We start from the raw sequence: 16664 nt of genomic DNA, 5'->3' as shown, positions 1-16664 counted from the left end.
CCATTCCTGCTGCCCCATCTTCCCCACTTGGATGTTTTAAGATCTCGTATGTCCTCTTCATTCCTGCCTTTAGAACACCCACCACCAGCATCAAGAAGTCTTCAGAAGTGACAGCAGTGGGGGGCGGGCAGGAGTCTGTGTCATTCGTGCCGGCATCCTGGTAATGACGGGCTGGTGGGGCCCCAGTGTTTGGCGGTCAGGCTCTCGATTCCAGGGCCACAGAATGAAGTTCTGGAATCACAGGGTCTGTGGGGAGGGCACAAGGAGGCACGTTTGTCCGTGGGGTCGAGGCCCGAGGCTGTGGTGAGATGGGCGGGTGTGAGCGCCCATCTGGGAGCAGTGGGACAGCCACGTTTAGCGTGCATTTATTTATTTAATGTGGATTTATTTGTTTAACATGCATTTATTTGTTTAATGTGGATTTATTTCCAGCTTTTTCAGCTCCACAAACCTGGTAACCTTTCAAAATTGTCACCTTTCAGAGGCAGCAGTCTTAATCCCACATTTCCAGACCTGGTTCAAAGAAATTTAAAAGTTTGTAATCATCTTCTGAGCCAGTTTACCCTCCAAATATATACAAACTTAGTCTCCTTGTCTGTGGAGTGTGTTCCTGGGATCCCAGGTGCCTTCATTTGTTGCTTTGTTTACCTATAGCACCACTTACTTTATGGTCCACCTTCTCCAACACATTTAGTCTGGATGTCGGTCCCTGAAATTTAAATTTATGAAGGCTACAGATTGAGACCTTTGGGGGCCCAGGGGCTATGAGTTTTCCGAGACTCAGGGCTCCCTCCTTTCAGAGAGGAATGGCCCTCCCTTCTCACTATCCTGATGGCTTCACTCATCACCTGGGGTGAGGAGACACTAAATCCTGTCCTGTTCATGTAGGTCTAGATTATGGTCCATTTCACAGATGGCTGCCCAGAAACGGGGCTTCAGTGGAAAGCAGAATGTGGTTTTGTTGTTCAGTTGCTAAGTCATGTCTGACTGTTTGTGACCCCATGGACTGCAACAACCAGACTTCCCTGTCCTTCACTATCTCCCATAGTTTGCTTAAACTCATGTCCATTGAGTCGATGATGCCATCCAAATGGGGTGTAGCAGTTTTATACAAGGATACTTTGCACTTTTAATTTCCTTTAAGGCTCTGGGGAAATACGGAAAATGGCCTAGATTTTATCTTGATTAGGTATTACTTATAGTGTATTGGTTTAACTTGAGCTTTGGTTCATTGGTTAAAGCGTCTGCTTGCAATGTGGGAGACCTGGGTTTGATCCCTGGGTCAGGAAGAATCCCTGGAGAAGGCAACCCACTCCAGTATTCTTGCCTGGAGAATCCCATGGATGGAGGAGCCTAGTTGGCTACAGTCCACGGGGTCCCAAAGAACTGGACATGACTGGGCGGCTTCACTTTTTTTCCTTTTAATAGGATTGTGTGATTTGTGTTTAAGGCCCCTGATTAAAATTTTATTCTTTAACATTGGCAGTGGGTGACAGTGTTTCATCTCCTCCCCAGACCAATGGGCCTCTTCAGTCTCGTTTTCTTTGAATTTGGCTACCTGTAAGAAAGCATCTCTCCTCTCTGTTGTTCTGCAATTGTATGCAATCACCTGCAGATTCATACCAGATGAGGTCGCGTGTGTCCCGAGTGTGTTTGCAGCAAAATTCTAAACAAACATCCCGGCTCTGTTGTGATGCTCCCTGCGGTCTAGCCTGTGACTCACTGGTCTCTGTACTCCTGTCCCCCGATCCCTGCACTAGTCCTGGGGGGTTCACGTCGGGACCGTTGCTCACAAGAGGACGCTTCCGAGAGGGTGCATGGTTTTCCCACCCTCACGGTTAGTTAACTAGGGCCTCATCAGTAACTACTGTGCCTTCCTCTGCAGGCATGAACGCTGCTGTCCGGGCCGTCGTGCGCATGGGGATATATGTGGGCGCCAAGGTGTACTTCATCTATGAGGTCAGTGTAACGTCTCTTCCCACTTTCTCTGCGGGCCTCATGCCTGCCCGGGGCTGCCGACCACAGGCAAGGGGTGACGGGCACACAGCGTACCAGCAGGGGAGCCCAGGTACCGGGAGAGCCTCCTGGGGACGCTGGGGTCACACCCCCTGGTCTAGATGCCCGTCTGTGAGATTTGTCTTAGGGAGCAAGGCTCCTAACAAATAAATGAAACAGGGCTCAAAATGCCATTTTGACATCAACTTAGTAGACTAAGGATCTCAAGCTGGTCGTATTTATTTGTACTTTCCATCCCTATAGATATATTCACTGAAAATGCAGCCTGAATGTGAATAAACATTAAGGTAAATGGGAGAAAGCAGCCTCTTTGAACTTTTCATCATAAATGAAAAACCCAGGCTACCTCCCTAGTGTCAGTTTATACCTTAACTTCAAAATGGAGCACCTGAAAGCAAACATCGGGGATGGTTGCTTATCCTGCTTTTGAGGTCCTGGAAGCTTATAAGTCGGAGAAGGCAATGGCAACCCACTCCAGTACTCTTGCCTGGAAAACCCCATGGACGGAGGAGCCTGGTGGGCTGTATGTAGTCCATGGGGTCGCTAGGAGTCAGACATGGCTGGAGCGACTTAGCAGCAGCAGCAGTAGCAGCAGCTTAGAAGTAAGTTGTGTTTGTCGGGAAGGCACCCGTGTAGCTTTGACCACATGGTTTATTTCAACAGCTATTAGAAAAAATAACTTATCATTAGTTTTTAAATTCATAAAATATAATAAAGCTTTCTAAAAATGAAAATTAGAAAATGGTTTTTTAAAATTGCTTAATTCTTCCCAAATCACTGTTAGCATTTTATTCTGATTTCTCCTAGTATTATATATGTTAAAGACTGGAAGGAAATATTTACATTATTAACATCATAGCAAATATATTTTGTGTACTGTATGTTTTATCTGCCACTATGTGTAACAGTTTTCTATGTCTGTAAAATTCCATCAACCTGATATCTCATCATTTACCTCATGTTCTCATGCCACTGAAATACATATAGATCACCACCCATTTTTCAGCTTTCACAACACAGCAAGCCCTAGATTAATATTTGAAGCTGCTCTATACTTTGCATCATTGCTGTGATCCCAAGAGACAGCATCTGGCCAGGTTAAAAGGGATGGTTCTCTTATGGGTCCTGCCAAAGTGTTCCTTTGTTCCAGCTCCCACCCACTGCCCTTTTGTTTTATTTTGCCTTGGGGCGGGGTTCTGTGCCTTAGAACTTGAGTGTGGGCCCTGCAGCCTGGGCTGATAGGAGTTCCTGATGCATGAATACCTGGGTTAAAGGTGTCCTAGGGATGCAGCCCCCTCAGATCTGGCTTTTCTGTTACGCATAGTAGTGTTGTTTCAGACTCACTGGAGGTGAACAGTCCTCCAGCTTCCGGTTCCAGCATGTTCCCCGGAAGCCTTTGATTGCCTGACCAGCTGCCCTCCTTGTTTCCCCTCTTTGTGGGGGTGGTGGTGGGGGTGCAGTTCTGTCCCTCCTGGGACCTTTAAGACCGCCTTGCCGGGAGGTGAGGGAAGTCAGTTGAGTTACTTCATTGAAGAACCTGAGGTGTTGTGGGCGGTACACTTCCTCTGTGTCACTTCTCAGTCACTGGCCGGGCTGGGACAGGAGCTGGCATGCACAGCAAAGCAGTGATGGGGGCGTGTCTCACCCCCAGGCTTTGTTGCCTTGGAGACGGTTTTGGGTCCTCCTAGGATGAGGAGCATCTCATGAGCCAGGGACGCTGCTCAATATCCCGTGTCCGCAGGATGCTGAGGGCCTGTGACGCCCTGCCTTCAGCCAGGGGCCGCACCTGGGTCTGGTGTGACTGTGGGATGGTGGGGAAAGGGTGTCTGGATCCTGGAACCCACACTGTAACTGGTCAACTTGAAGTCGCCCTTCTCAGGCTGAGGGTTTTCTTTGTGTGTTTGTTTCTAATTGGCACCGTGTTCTGCGGCCGCGTCTGTATTCGGGGGATGTTTTGGTGTATCCAGATGTACATCCACGAGACTTTGCACTTTGCTTAATGAAGGAATTGAGGCACATTAGGTGTCCTGGGCCTCCACACACCTGGGCTTCCTTCAAAGAATGTGTGGGGTCTCTCTGGAAGAGTCTCAACACCCAGAAGCTGAGTTCCTCATGAGTAACGGGGTCCTCCTGCTGACGCCATTGGGCCGAGCTCTTCATGACCTCTAGGGGTGGGGGTGAGGGGGCGCGGGGGCATGGTGGGCCCCCAGGAGGTTGGCGTCCTGCCCTCCCTTGGGAGGGCCACAAGGCCTCCTGAGTCTGAACAGACCCCCTTCACAGGAGCAGGGCATTCTGCAGTTCCTCGGTCAGGAAGAAGTCAGAGAGAACCCCGGGCAGAGCTGCACTGGCGACTCTGATTCTCACAATAATCACTTTATGGGCATCTCGGTGTCTAGCTGAGTGCCGCCTTGCGAAGTCGGCGCTACGAATGACCAGAACTTGAGGGTCTCACATCCCGGAAGGAAAAAGAAATAGAAATAGGAGTGTGCGGTTGAACCGAAGTCACCTCTTTGGAGGTGATGCCATGCTTGTCATGACACCCCTCCCCCACCCCTAAAGGAGAGCGATTCTGGTGAATGGGGCCTGTTCTTTCCACCCCTGTGGAAGGGAGTCCTTGGGGTCAGCCTCCCCTCAGGGCCCACTTGAGATGGGAGTTCTCATTTGGCCTTGATCCAGGGCCTGGGCATGAATGGTATCAGTACCATCCCCCTGAATTCAGTCATCCCTCACTGCAGGTGTGAGGACCCTGCACCTGTAATTCTGAAATCCAAAAATCTCTCAAGTTTGCCTGAGTTCATTTGGGCAGCAGTCCTTGATGGGGCTGCCTGTGACAGTGCCCGCCGCCTAGCATGACTGTCCCAGGATGCAGGTGAAGCCTGTTCACGCTGTCCACAGCGCCAGGTGACCTGGACATTCGTGCTGCTGCTGCAAACCTCAGCTTCTGAGTCCCACACGTCTCTGACCTGCAGGCCAGGGGGAGCAGTTGAGGGCCCACGTCTGTAGCTGAGTGATGGGAGATCCACATGCTCACCTTCTGGACCTGTTTCCTCGTCATCACCTTCTGTGCTTGGAAGGACTTTCTGCACAAACCAGGCAGGGGTCATCATGTTCCGGGTGCCGTTGACTCTGCTGGTTGTGGCCAGGTGCAGAATCGGGGGCTCAGACGACTCGCCTCCCTGTGGACCATCTCAGGACTGTGGACATCCATGTGTCTGGGTCACATCCTGACAGTCATGCCTCCTTCTGGCTGTAGCACTGTTGGCACCTGCAGGATCCAGGTGTGGGGAGCATAGCTGGGCTGTGTATAGTGGTTAGAGCATCCCTGCCTCAGCCCCCCAGAAGCCAGGACCACCCCCAGTCCACAGTAGTGACAGCCAGAAATGTCTCCAGAAGTCAGCAGTTGTCTCCTGGTTGGGGACCACCATCCTATACCCAGTGGGGCTCAAATTTAGAGAATTTAGAGAATGAGTTTGTTTTTTAAAACATCATTTGGTAACCTATCCAACACATTTTTTCATCCCTAGTTGAGTTTCTAAGTTTAGATGGAACTTTGAAGGTTGCCAACATCAAAACAGTTAAACAGGTCTGGAACAATTATTGAAATGAAGGTGCTTTGGCTTTTTCTTGGGCAAAAAGCATGTGGGAAGTGTATTGATCAGAAAACACTGGTATTTCTGCTGAGGGTCTGGCACGGACGTGTTCTGTCTGGCTGACACTGGGCTTGTTGTAAATCTGGGACGAGTCTACGTGTGGTGCATGCCAGCCCTTGGGCGCCTTCCGGGAGGGATGGGGCGGGGTGTGGATTAACCCATTCTCTCCACCTAGCCCGCTGTAGATTTGTTTGTGTTTTTTCCCTCTTAAGATAGGACTTTTCCTTAGAAGCGTACAGGTGCCTTCAGCTTCTTGGAGGCAGTGAGGGCAAGTGCATCACGTGCCTTTTGCTCAGGGTGGACCGTCCCAGGTCTAGGTGGATAAGAAGTGGAGTGGGGAGAGTCCGTATGTTGCCTGCTGCTCTGGTTTTGGCTGTGGAAATGGTCTAGTTGTGTTTCATTTAATACACGAGCTCAAAACGAGATGCTCGTTTTCTCGAAGATGGCTTCCCTGATAGCTCAGTTGGTTAAGAATTTGCCTGCAATGCAGGAGACCCTGGTTCAATTCCTGAGTCGGGAAAACCTGCCAGAGAAGGGATAGGCTACCCACTCGAAAATTGGGCTTCCCTTGAGGCTCAGCTGGTAAAGAATCCACCTGCAATGCAGGTGGGTTCGATCCCTGGGTTGGGAAGATCCCCTGGAGAAGGGAAAGGCTACCCACTGCAGTATTCTGGCCTGGAGAATTCCATGGACTCTATAATCCATGGTGTCGCAAAGAGTAGGATATGACTGAGTGACTTTCACTTTTCCCAAAGATTTCCTGGTGGCTCAGATGGTAAAGAATCAGCCTGCAATTCAGGAGACCCTGCTTCACTCCCTGGGTCAGGAAGATCCCCTGAAAAAGGGAATGGCTATCCCCTCCTGTATTCTTGCCTGGAGAGTCCCAGAGGAGATGGACAGAGGAGCCTGGAGGGCTGTAATCCACAAGGTCACAAGGAGTCAGACATGACTGAGGGACTAACACTTTACCGAAGATTAAAAAAAGTCACCATTCTGGTTATATCTCTTTAACTATGACTAACGCAAAAGTCTTCCTCTTTAAAGGAACTCTTAGTGGCTTGCCCTGCTCAAGCCCAGCGTTTGTGGATATCAGGGTTCACCCATCATCCTCCACACATTGAAGACAAGCTGGAAGTGGAGCTTCACTTTAAGTGGCTGATCTTATTATTACAGACAATACATTCTAAGTGCATTAGGTGAGTCAGGACTTTGAACTATAAAAGAACAGTGACATCGGAGCCAGATCAGGAGTTAATGTTTTCTTCTCGCCGGCTGTCAGAGGAGGTCCAGTGAATGGCCTTCTCACCGGAGCTTGGGGCCCCTCAGACAAGCTTGGAGTCTGACCTGCACTCACCTGGGACCTGAGCATTCCAGCCGGATGTTGTAGGAACATGAACAAGCTTTAGCGGAGCCCTGTCTCCCTTCCTCACCTTCATTTGACACTTTATTTTCTTCTTGGATATGACGAACTGTTCACTTTCACAGTTTCTCAAGTGACAATTGTCATGTTGTGACCAAACAGCAACAAAGCTCACTTTCCCAGGGGGACAGAGTGGGCTGACCTGCCCAGAAGCCCAGGCTCTGCTCTGTAGTGGGGGGCTCACCCCAAAGGGGATTCGAAGCTGGAGGGAGGGGGACACAGATGGCTGCGCGGGTGTCCTGTGGCCCCAGGCCGTGTGGGCATGGCAGATGGTGATGCCGCCCCCCGCACAGAGAGCAGGTTAGAAGGTCTACTTTGGGGACACTCCTGTCCTTTTCTCTCACCCGTGGTCACTGCCTCTGCCTGCCCCCTCAACAGTTTGGTGAATGCCAAGGAGATGACCAGAGTCCCATTGTCTCGTCTCCTTGAGGTTTTTACACTTCCTGTTTCTGCATTTTAACTTCCTTAAAGACAGAACTCCTTAACCACTAGCTAAAAACAGCCCCAGTGGTGCTGGGAGGTAGGCAGAAGCTTCGCCGGGTGGCTGAGAGGGAGGCAGTGCCGCCTGGCCCTTCGGCCAACGTGCCCCACGCCAGGTCGACCGGTCCAGCTCCTTAAGTTAATTCCCAGCAGGCCGGTGACCTGGGGGACGCAGCGGGAAACCTTCTCGGCAGGAGGCTGACTTGTGCCCACCTGAGACCCATCACAGCCTGAGCATGAAAGTGTTAGTCGCTCGGTCATGTCTGACTCTTTGCAACCCCCTGGACTGTAGCCCACCAGGCTCCTCTGTCCATGGGATTCTCCAGGCAAGAATACTGGAGTGGGTAGCCATGCCCTCCTCCAGGGGATCTTCCCGATCCAGGGATTGAACTCAAGTGTTTTGCATCGGCAGACAGATTCTTCACTGTCTGAGCCATGAGGGGCACCTCTGTAACCACACGCTGCTCCCCGCCAGGCTCAAGCAGAATCCTTCGTGTGTGACCTGGCTTGACCCCCACGCTGTTGGCATCACTCCCACAGCCTCAGACCATTGAGGGCTAACTCTCATTTTAGTGCTCAAGTTGCAAAAATGATCATGTCTCCCCCTGCCTCTGCCCCACCCACTGATATCACTAATTAATCACATAAGTCACTGAGCTAAGAAGGCTGGCTTTATCTTGCTATGACTTTTGGTTTACCAGGAACTATGTATTATGAGCTTTGGCTTAGAAATCTAATAACGCCAGAGGGCTCAATAAATCATGTCGGTTTATTATCGGGTTTCAAAAGCACAAAGTGCAGGGCTGTGCCGTGACTGTCGTGTTCCAAGCTGCTGAGAATTTTGGAGTTGATCACATCTCACTGAGGACAAAGCCAAGGGCGTTTTCCCTGAAGCTGTGAGGTCAGCAAGCAGGAGTGATGGCTGGTCCTCTGGACTGGAGTGTCCGTGCCTTTAGGACCTAGTAGGGCCTCGCAGGCCCTGGACCTGGGTGTGGGGAGTGTGTGGTCTCAGGTTCGGCACTGACTCTCCTGTGGATGAATAGAACCATTGTTCCTACACCTCGAAAGCCATCCTTGTGGAGAGCTGTCCCCGCCTGCCTCTCTGGTACCCACAGCTGGTCCAGCACCATGGACTTGCTGGCCCTTGAGCAGTTCAGAGCCGACCTGTGTGCTGGCTCTCAGATGCAATACACGAGAAGCTTTATTAACGATGAATTGACTTGGGAAAACTTTATTCTGTGGGAAACAAATGTGCGTGTTTGCTCGGGACCTCTGGAGAAGCCTCTGAATGTATGTGGAAATATACATTCCACATTCTGAATGTATCTGGGAAATACTTCTGAAGCCCGGTAAGCTTTTTAGCAGTTGTTTCCTCTGGTCCTTGAAAGGCTTGCCATTCAAACCGTGTTGCTCCCCAAAGAATCCAGGATTTAGGAAAAGCACTGCCAAGTTGAGAAGACATGAGGACCCATGCGACACTTTTCTTTTAGAAAAGAAACAGCCTAGCCAGAACGGAGCAGAGTATCTTACCTGGCTTCAGTGCAGAATTGGTCTCTAATCTTCTGTATAAGACAAGTCAGCTAATTCAGTGGACAATAAGTAGAAGAGACTATTAGACGTCTTCTCTTTAAGAGTAGTCAGAAAAATGAAGGCCAAATTGCTACTAGGTAGAGTTAAAATACCAGTAACTTTCCTTCACTTTCATCTTTGTCTTCAATTTGTATAATTATTGCAAATATCTTTTTTTTTTAAGTTTTATTAAGGTGCAGTTGATACACAAAGGACTCTATATAGTAAATATCTAAAATTTGAATCTGGGCTTATGCAAACACAAGTGATACCATCCCCACACCAAAGAAATTATACCTTCTAGAAAATAAGGTAAATTAAAAATACATTTTTAGGGACTTCCCTAGCAGTTCAGTGGGTAGGACTCTGCACTTCCACTGCAGGGGGCACAGGTTCAAGCCCTGGTCAGAGAACCAAAATCTGGCAAGCATACAGGCATGACCAAAAAATAATTTTTTTAAAAGCCAACTTTGTCGTAGCCCAAGATTGGAATTTCGCTCTGGGTCTTTAAACAGCACTCATGAGATTTAAGAGAAAACCACCCAGGTGATCAGCTCTTGCACTATTAGAACAGATTTAACAGATGCTTAAAAATACCCCTATGTGTGGCACCATCTCCTCCATAACCAGCTGGGAGACTGTGCCTATTTTGTTCAAACTGATCTGACAGGGAGTTAAGGTGGCTTCAGAGCCTCGGACATGACTGGTGTTGGACTGGATCAGACAGCTGAGGGTCTCCTGGGTCATCATGACCAGCACCAACAATATGGTGTTACTTTTGGTCCAAAACTAAGGGAGCTTCAAAGGTTTTATGGTTTGTTTTTCTTGTGTGAGTCATAGAACTGGCTCGGAAAGGCAGATTCCAAAAGAGAATTTTAGAAAATATTTTGGGCTTTGGTTACGTTGGAATAAGTATTCAACCTTGTAAGGAGACTTGAAAAAGCTCATCAGAACTGATAAATTACAGTAACATCTGTGTAAAACTAGTCTTTCTGTCTCAGTAACATCTTCCATGTTAGCAAAGGATAATTTAAAACCACAGTAGGTAGTTCTTCAGATGTTCCACGGGCCTAACAAGTTTGCAGTTAACAGGGTGAGTCACTTCCTATGGCCCAGCCCATGGGCGCAATAAGAGGTTTGGAGAGCAACACTGGCAAGCTCATCCCCTGTTCCTTAGTCACTTTCGTTATTGTGTGTATCTAGGCTGCACAAAATAACCAAACCCTTTCTGGAGAACATTTTACATCTCAGAGTAAGTGTTATGGTCTGTAGAACAGTTTTCCATGTTCTGACTCTAGGAGCAGAAGGATTTGCAGATTTTTTTTTTTTAATTAAATCTGTATTTAAATTCTCAGAAATCATCAGCTCCCAACAGGGCAGTTTTCAGCAGTACAACCACCAAAGTGTTGGAGCTTCAGCTGCGGCATCAGTCCTTCCAATGAATATTCAGGACTGATCTCCTTTAGGATTGACTGGTTAGATCTCCTTGCAGTCCAAGGGACTCTCAAGAGTCTTCTCCAGCACCACAGTTAGAAAGCATCAGTTCTTCAGTGCTTAGCCTTCTTTATGGTCCAGCTCTCACATCCGTACATGACTACTGGAAAAACCAAACCATAGCCTTTTACCGACCTCTTTCATCCATCACATATCAATTACCTCCTACCTAGCTCTCCCATCACCTGCCGTCTATGATCTGTCCACCATCTGCTAGCTGCCAGTCTGTTTTTAATATTCTGTGGAAACAAGCTCCCTGGAGTCCCTTAGAAGGGGAGAGGGCCTGGTTTTTCATCCGCTCCTGGAGCAGCAGGGTGCCCTGCAGGCCAGCGCCTGCCTCAGGTAGCTGACATACCAGGATACAACTGAAATAGCACCTCTGATAAGCACTCCCTCTCCTCGAGGAGGCCTGGATCACATCACACTCAAGCTTATCACCCTCGCCTTCCAGGGTGACAGCCGCACTGGACTCAGGGCTTTCAATGGAGCAGGCTAAAAATGTGCACCCTCTGTGGTTTCCAGAAAGAAAGAAGGGAGATAGGGACAAAAAGATAAAAATGATCCTTGGAGTTGACCCGAGATGTGTCTGGAGTAAATGCCACTTCTTCAGTGTGAAGGCAGGGCTGTGGGTACCCCTGTCCCAGCCTGTCCTGAGGCTGAGGAAACATCGTCATGTGTGTAACCCTAGACTAGACACATACGTGCAGGTGTATATGTATTTATGTGCAATATTGATGTATAATGTGCTATATATAATGTATGTAATTATACCGTCTCTAATGAAATGAAAGTGTTAGTCGCTCAGTCATGTCCAAGTCTTTGCGACCCCATGGACTGTGGCCCACAGGCTCCTCTGTCCATGGAATTCTCCAGGCACAAATATTGGGGTGGGTTGCCATTCCCTTCTCCAGGGGATAGAAATCCACAACAATAATTATTATAAACTTTCCTAAACAGCTAATACCTTTACCTTTTCAGGGGTAAAATGCCCTGCAAAGTGAGTCACATAGACAGAGATGCAAGTGAACATTTCCGTCATTGTTGATCTTACATGTTCTGTGGGGAAAATAGGCTGTGTTTAGAGTTGAAAGGTCACTGTCTCTGGTCTTCCGGCCAAATGTTCATGGCTGTCCAGACCCGCTCAGGGTCTTGCTCGGGGTTGTGAGCTGGCACCAGCCCCAAGGTGAGGCGGATGGGGGTGGGTGGCATCAGCTATGCCTTCAAACCCTGTTCACATGCCTGGAGAGTTGCGGGTCACCCGGCGGATGGGAGACCCTCCCAGGTTACCGAGTGAATGTGTTCCTGTACTTGGTGTGGTTGACACCACTGTTCTCAGCAAGTTTGTGTGGAATCACCAATGGTGTTGGGGTCATTCCATCCCTTTTCAGTCTCTTGGGAGCCAGTGGACCACAGGCAGAATGCTTCTGTCTCTACAGCACCCTGGATTAGTCTGGGCAGACATTCTTGTTACTGGAGATGACATTTGAGGGGCTTTCTCACAGTTCTGCACCTGGGAAGAGCATTAGCACCATCCCTTTAACTCGTGTCACACTGGCTCCTGAGCTTCGGGCTCCTAGAAATTCGGCTCCATTGTCCCTGGTGTTTCTGTTTTACGTCACTCATGGGTTGGTTAATGTGTCAACTCAGTTGAACCTGGTCTTAACGTCTTCCTTCCCTCCTCAGGGCTACCAGGGCATGGTGGATGGCGGCAGCAACATTGTGGAAGCCGACTGGGAGAGCGTCTCCAGCATCCTGCAAGTGGTACGTGCTGCACTCGTCCTGCTCGGTTCTTTGAGTTCTCTCTGGTCTGAAACCTTTCCTGCTTGTGTTCCAGGAGCACTTAAAACAGGTGAATGTGCTGCCTGGCATCATGGAAAGAATACATTCTTAATTTTCCATTTAATTTCTTTTTTTTAAAAAGCTTTGCACACTGAGGAGTTATTCTTGCAAGAACAAGTTGTGTTTGATGGCTAGTGGTACTTGTGGGGGGTCTTTTTTTTTTTTAGAGCAGATCAGTGTTGAGACAGTTTTGGTTTGTTGGTGCTGCATGTTTAGTGGTGCATCTCTTTGCCTGTTGGGTTTGGGGCACCATTTGGCATCAGTGACTGTGGCCTGGGAAAGCCCCCGACCAGCAGCCTCCGAGGGCTGTGGCTTTAGTGGGGACACAACATCTCCCCTGACTCAGGGCTGACTTCCTTGGCATGTGCAACGATGAGGTAATTACAACTGAAGGCGAAACAGCTCTTACACAGAACTGAAAAGAAGCCTGCCCGAATATGTCATGCCCAATAAATTCCAGGAACAATGCAGCTCAGTGAAGGCTCCAAGTCAATTAAGAAATAAAGAGATTACGTGGAAAGAATGGACTTCATGAAAAGTGTTTTACTTGCGGTTTGATCTTTTGAAATGTATGTGTTAATATTAATCTGTGACTTGTCTTGAGTTTTTTAGAATTTTTATTGGCATACAGTTGTTCTACAATGTTGTGTTTCTGCTGTGCAAAGTGAATCAGTTATAATATGTATGCATGGACGCCCTCTTTTTTGGGTTTCCTTCCCATTCAGGCCACCTGAGTAGAGTTCTCTGTGTTATATGGGAGGTTCTAAGCAGTTATTTTAAACATGGTATCAGTAGTGTATATGGGTCAATCCCAGTCTCCCAGTTCATCTCCCCCTCCCTCACCGTAATCATAAGTTTGTTCACCACACCTCTTACTATTTCTGCCTTGCAAATAAGTTCATCTGTATCATTTTTCTAGATTCCTTGTATAAGCAATACTGTATGTGTTTTTCTCTTCCTGACCTCACCCTGTAATACAATCTCTCAGTCCATCCACTTGTCTGCAAATCACATTATTTCATTGCTTCTTATGGCTGACTATATTCCATTGTATATATGTACCACATCTTTACCCATTCCTCTGTAGATGGACATTTAGGTTGCCACAATGAAAATCGGGCGTGTGTCTCTTTGTGAATTATTGTTTTTTCCCCAAATACGCCTAGGTGTGGGATGGCCATATCACATGGGAACTCTGTTTTTCATTTCTTCAGGAACGTCCACAATGCTCTCCATAGTGGCTGCACCCGCTTACACCCCACCAAGAGTGTAGGCAGACCCCCATCCCCCAGGCCCTCTGCAACACTTATTCTCTGTAGATCTTTTTGATGATGGCAATCCTGAAAAGTGTGAATGGTACCTCAGTAGTTTTCATTTGCATTTCTCTAATAATCAGTGATGTGGAGTACCTTACCATGCTCTTTTTATTTGGGTAAGTATCACTGGCTTCCTTCTCCTTCTCCAGGAGAAGGAAATGGCAACCCACTCCAGTGTTCTTGCCTGGGAATCCCAGGGACGGGGGAGCCTGGTGGGCTACTATCTATGGGGTTGCACAGAGTCGGACACAACTGAAGCAACTTAGCAGCAGCAGGTTTATTGGAAGTTGGCCCTGTTGTGATCTTTCCTGATGATTCTCCAGGAAATATATTGAGCAAAGGTCTCATTTCCAGCCCCGATGACTCTTGAACATGAAGACCCCAGCAGCGCCTATTTTCAAGGTGGTGTTACAAACAGTGGTCACAAGGCGGCGGCATTTCTCCATGCCCAGCTCTGTTTTCTCAGGAAGCTGACCTTAGGGAAAGTCCTGTTCCTGGTCCTCACTTAGAGTGGATGTATCAGAGGAAACACCCAGGGCTCGTGTCTCCTGACTTCTCCCGCTTACCCTTTGTCCCCTGAACACCTCCGCATTCCTGCAACAGCAGTCTGGGGAGGGTGCTGTCATCCGTGGGTGGGGGGGCCCTCAGGAAGGAGGCTGGAGGTGGCAACCCCACCAGCAGCGCCATGGAGCCCAGGCCACTGTCCAGAGCTCCTGCAGCCCTGAGGCCGCCCCTTCCTGTGGGGGCGGGAGGCCTGGACTCTGCAGGAGGGACCGCCCCCCACATCCAAGACTGTGGCTCGTGCAGAGGGTCCATCAGGGAGGGCTCGTGGGCCGGCACATCCTCCTGCTCCCTCAGCCCAGGACGGTCTGGCTTGGGGACCCAAGTGTTCGGGCTCCAGGAGTGTGACCCCAGCCTGAGGGGGACAGAGCCAGCATTTCTTTCTTCTTTTACTGTTTGTTTTGAATGGGAACATATAGGTGATTTACCATGTTGTGTGGTTTTGTTTTTTAGGTGTACAGCCACTTGATTCACTTGCACTTAGTCATATATATATATGTTTTTCTGGTTCTCTTCCCATATCAGTTATTACTGAGTGTTTTATAGGGTTCCTGCGCTATCTAGTTGGGTTTTTTGATTAATATATACACACCACTATTTATCAAATAACCTCAACCTGCTAGTTTCTCCCTGCCCACCACCATTCCCTCTTGATAACCATACGTTTCTAAGTCTGTGAGGCTGGTTCTGCTTTCTGAAGGAGTTCATTTGTCACCATTTTTAGATTCCACTAGGTCATGGTATCTTGGAGTTTTGTCTTTCTGATTCTTACTTCACTTAGTATGATTATCCTGAGATTGTACATCCTCCTGCAAATGGCATGCTTTCTTTCTTTTTCATGACAGAGTCATATTCCATTGTGTCCATGTATCACTTGTTTTTATCCATTCATCTGGGCACAGTTTGTTTACTCCCATGTCTTCGCTGTTGTAAAGCTGCTGCCGTGCCCACCTGGGTGCATGGTTTTCTCCGAGTCTGGTTTTCTCCTCAAATACTCTTAGGAGTGGGACAGCCAGATCACAGGGCAGCTCTGTTTGTTTGTATTAATGCCTTCTAAATGCACTTCCATATTGCTGTCACCAGCTACATCCACCAGCATCATTAAAGGGTCCGCTGTTCTTACCCCCACAGTGTACTTCTGTGGATTTTTGATAGTGTCCTTTTCCATTTCTCTGAGGTGATACCTCATTGTCATTTTGATCTTCTCATCTCTGATAATTTGCCGTATTTAGCCATTCCTCATGTGCTTTAACATTGTGGACTGTATGTAGCTCATATTTTTTTTAACAGTTTGCCCTGTTTTTAATTATTTTTGATAAGTTACCCCTGAATTTTTTGAGGGCAGGTATTATTTAGAGCCCAGCAGTCCTGCCTTGTGCATATTGTGTCCCTAAGCAGTAATTTTCTGGTTGCTCCTGTGGGGAATGGCCAGAACTCAGATTTCTATTTTGCTGGCACTTGTGGTGAGCCTGACTAAGAAGGGCAGCCGTGTTACCTGGGGCTGCTGGACACGGGGTTTCTCTGGCCGTGGCGTGTGACTGGCCCTGGCCCGCCTTAGGCTCAGAGAGCATGCGGGGTCCCCCTCCCCATGGGATGGCCATCTTCCTCTCATGGACTTCTCCCTGCTCCAAGCGTTTAGCTGATGGCTGCGTTCTTGTTTTCCTGCCCTACTCTGTCCCCTGTGGGAGTGGGCCTGTGTCTTTAGCCATTGAATTCCAGTTCGGAGCTAAAAATGGAAAGACTCCAAATTTCCACGGTCGATCAACTGAAAAGACGAAAGGCGGGACATCTACACCAAGTCCTGTGTTTATACCCGGCACGCACGTGTTCAGGGGTCTCTGCAGTTGGGAGGAGACAGATACACAACTTTCTTTCTCTTCCAGGGAGGGACCATCATTGGCAGTGCCCGCTGCCAGGACTTCCGTTCTCGGGAAGGCCGCCTGAAGGCCGCGTGTAACTTGGTTCAGCTGGGCATCACCAGCCTGTGTGTGATCGGCGGGGACGGCAGCCTCACCGGGGCCCACATCTTCCGGACGGAGTGGAGCGGGCTGCTGGAAGAGCTGGCCCGAGACGGTGCGTCTCTGCTGCCCACACCTGCTCGTCAGAGCGCTCCCACCACTGACATCCTGCCCCATGAACTGTCCCACAGGTGTTTGTTGCTGGCGGTGCTGCAGACCTTAAAGCTGCCACCTCAGGACTCAGATTTGTGGCTCAGATAATAACAAAAGTGATCATAAGAATAACGTTTATTCCAATATCCTACGTGCCAGGCATAGCTCCACTTTGACCCTGGTGGTTTTATGCCCGCTCAGGACAACC

At 48.7% G+C, this 16664-nt stretch overlaps 1 protein-coding gene across 2 annotated transcripts in view; it reads left to right on the top strand.

Moving 5' to 3' along the window:
* PFKP (phosphofructokinase, platelet) overlaps positions 1 to 16664 on the top strand; it is a 48656-nt gene that overhangs the window by 7617 nt on the left and 24375 nt on the right. For both annotated transcript variants that reach the window (XM_065921412.1, XM_065921411.1), the window contains exons 2-4: positions 1886 to 1959; positions 12313 to 12390; positions 16229 to 16418. In XM_065921412.1, the coding sequence (XP_065777484.1) occupies positions 1886 to 1959; positions 12313 to 12390; positions 16229 to 16418 (342 nt within the window). The remainder of the gene's footprint in view (positions 1 to 1885; positions 1960 to 12312; positions 12391 to 16228; positions 16419 to 16664) is intronic.

Source organism: Muntiacus reevesi, chromosome 2 (assembly GCF_963930625.1).
Source record: "Muntiacus reevesi chromosome 2, mMunRee1.1, whole genome shotgun sequence".
Lineage (NCBI taxonomy): Eukaryota > Metazoa > Chordata > Mammalia > Artiodactyla > Cervidae > Muntiacus > Muntiacus reevesi.
This window is presented reverse-complemented; position numbering and strand designations above follow the sequence as displayed.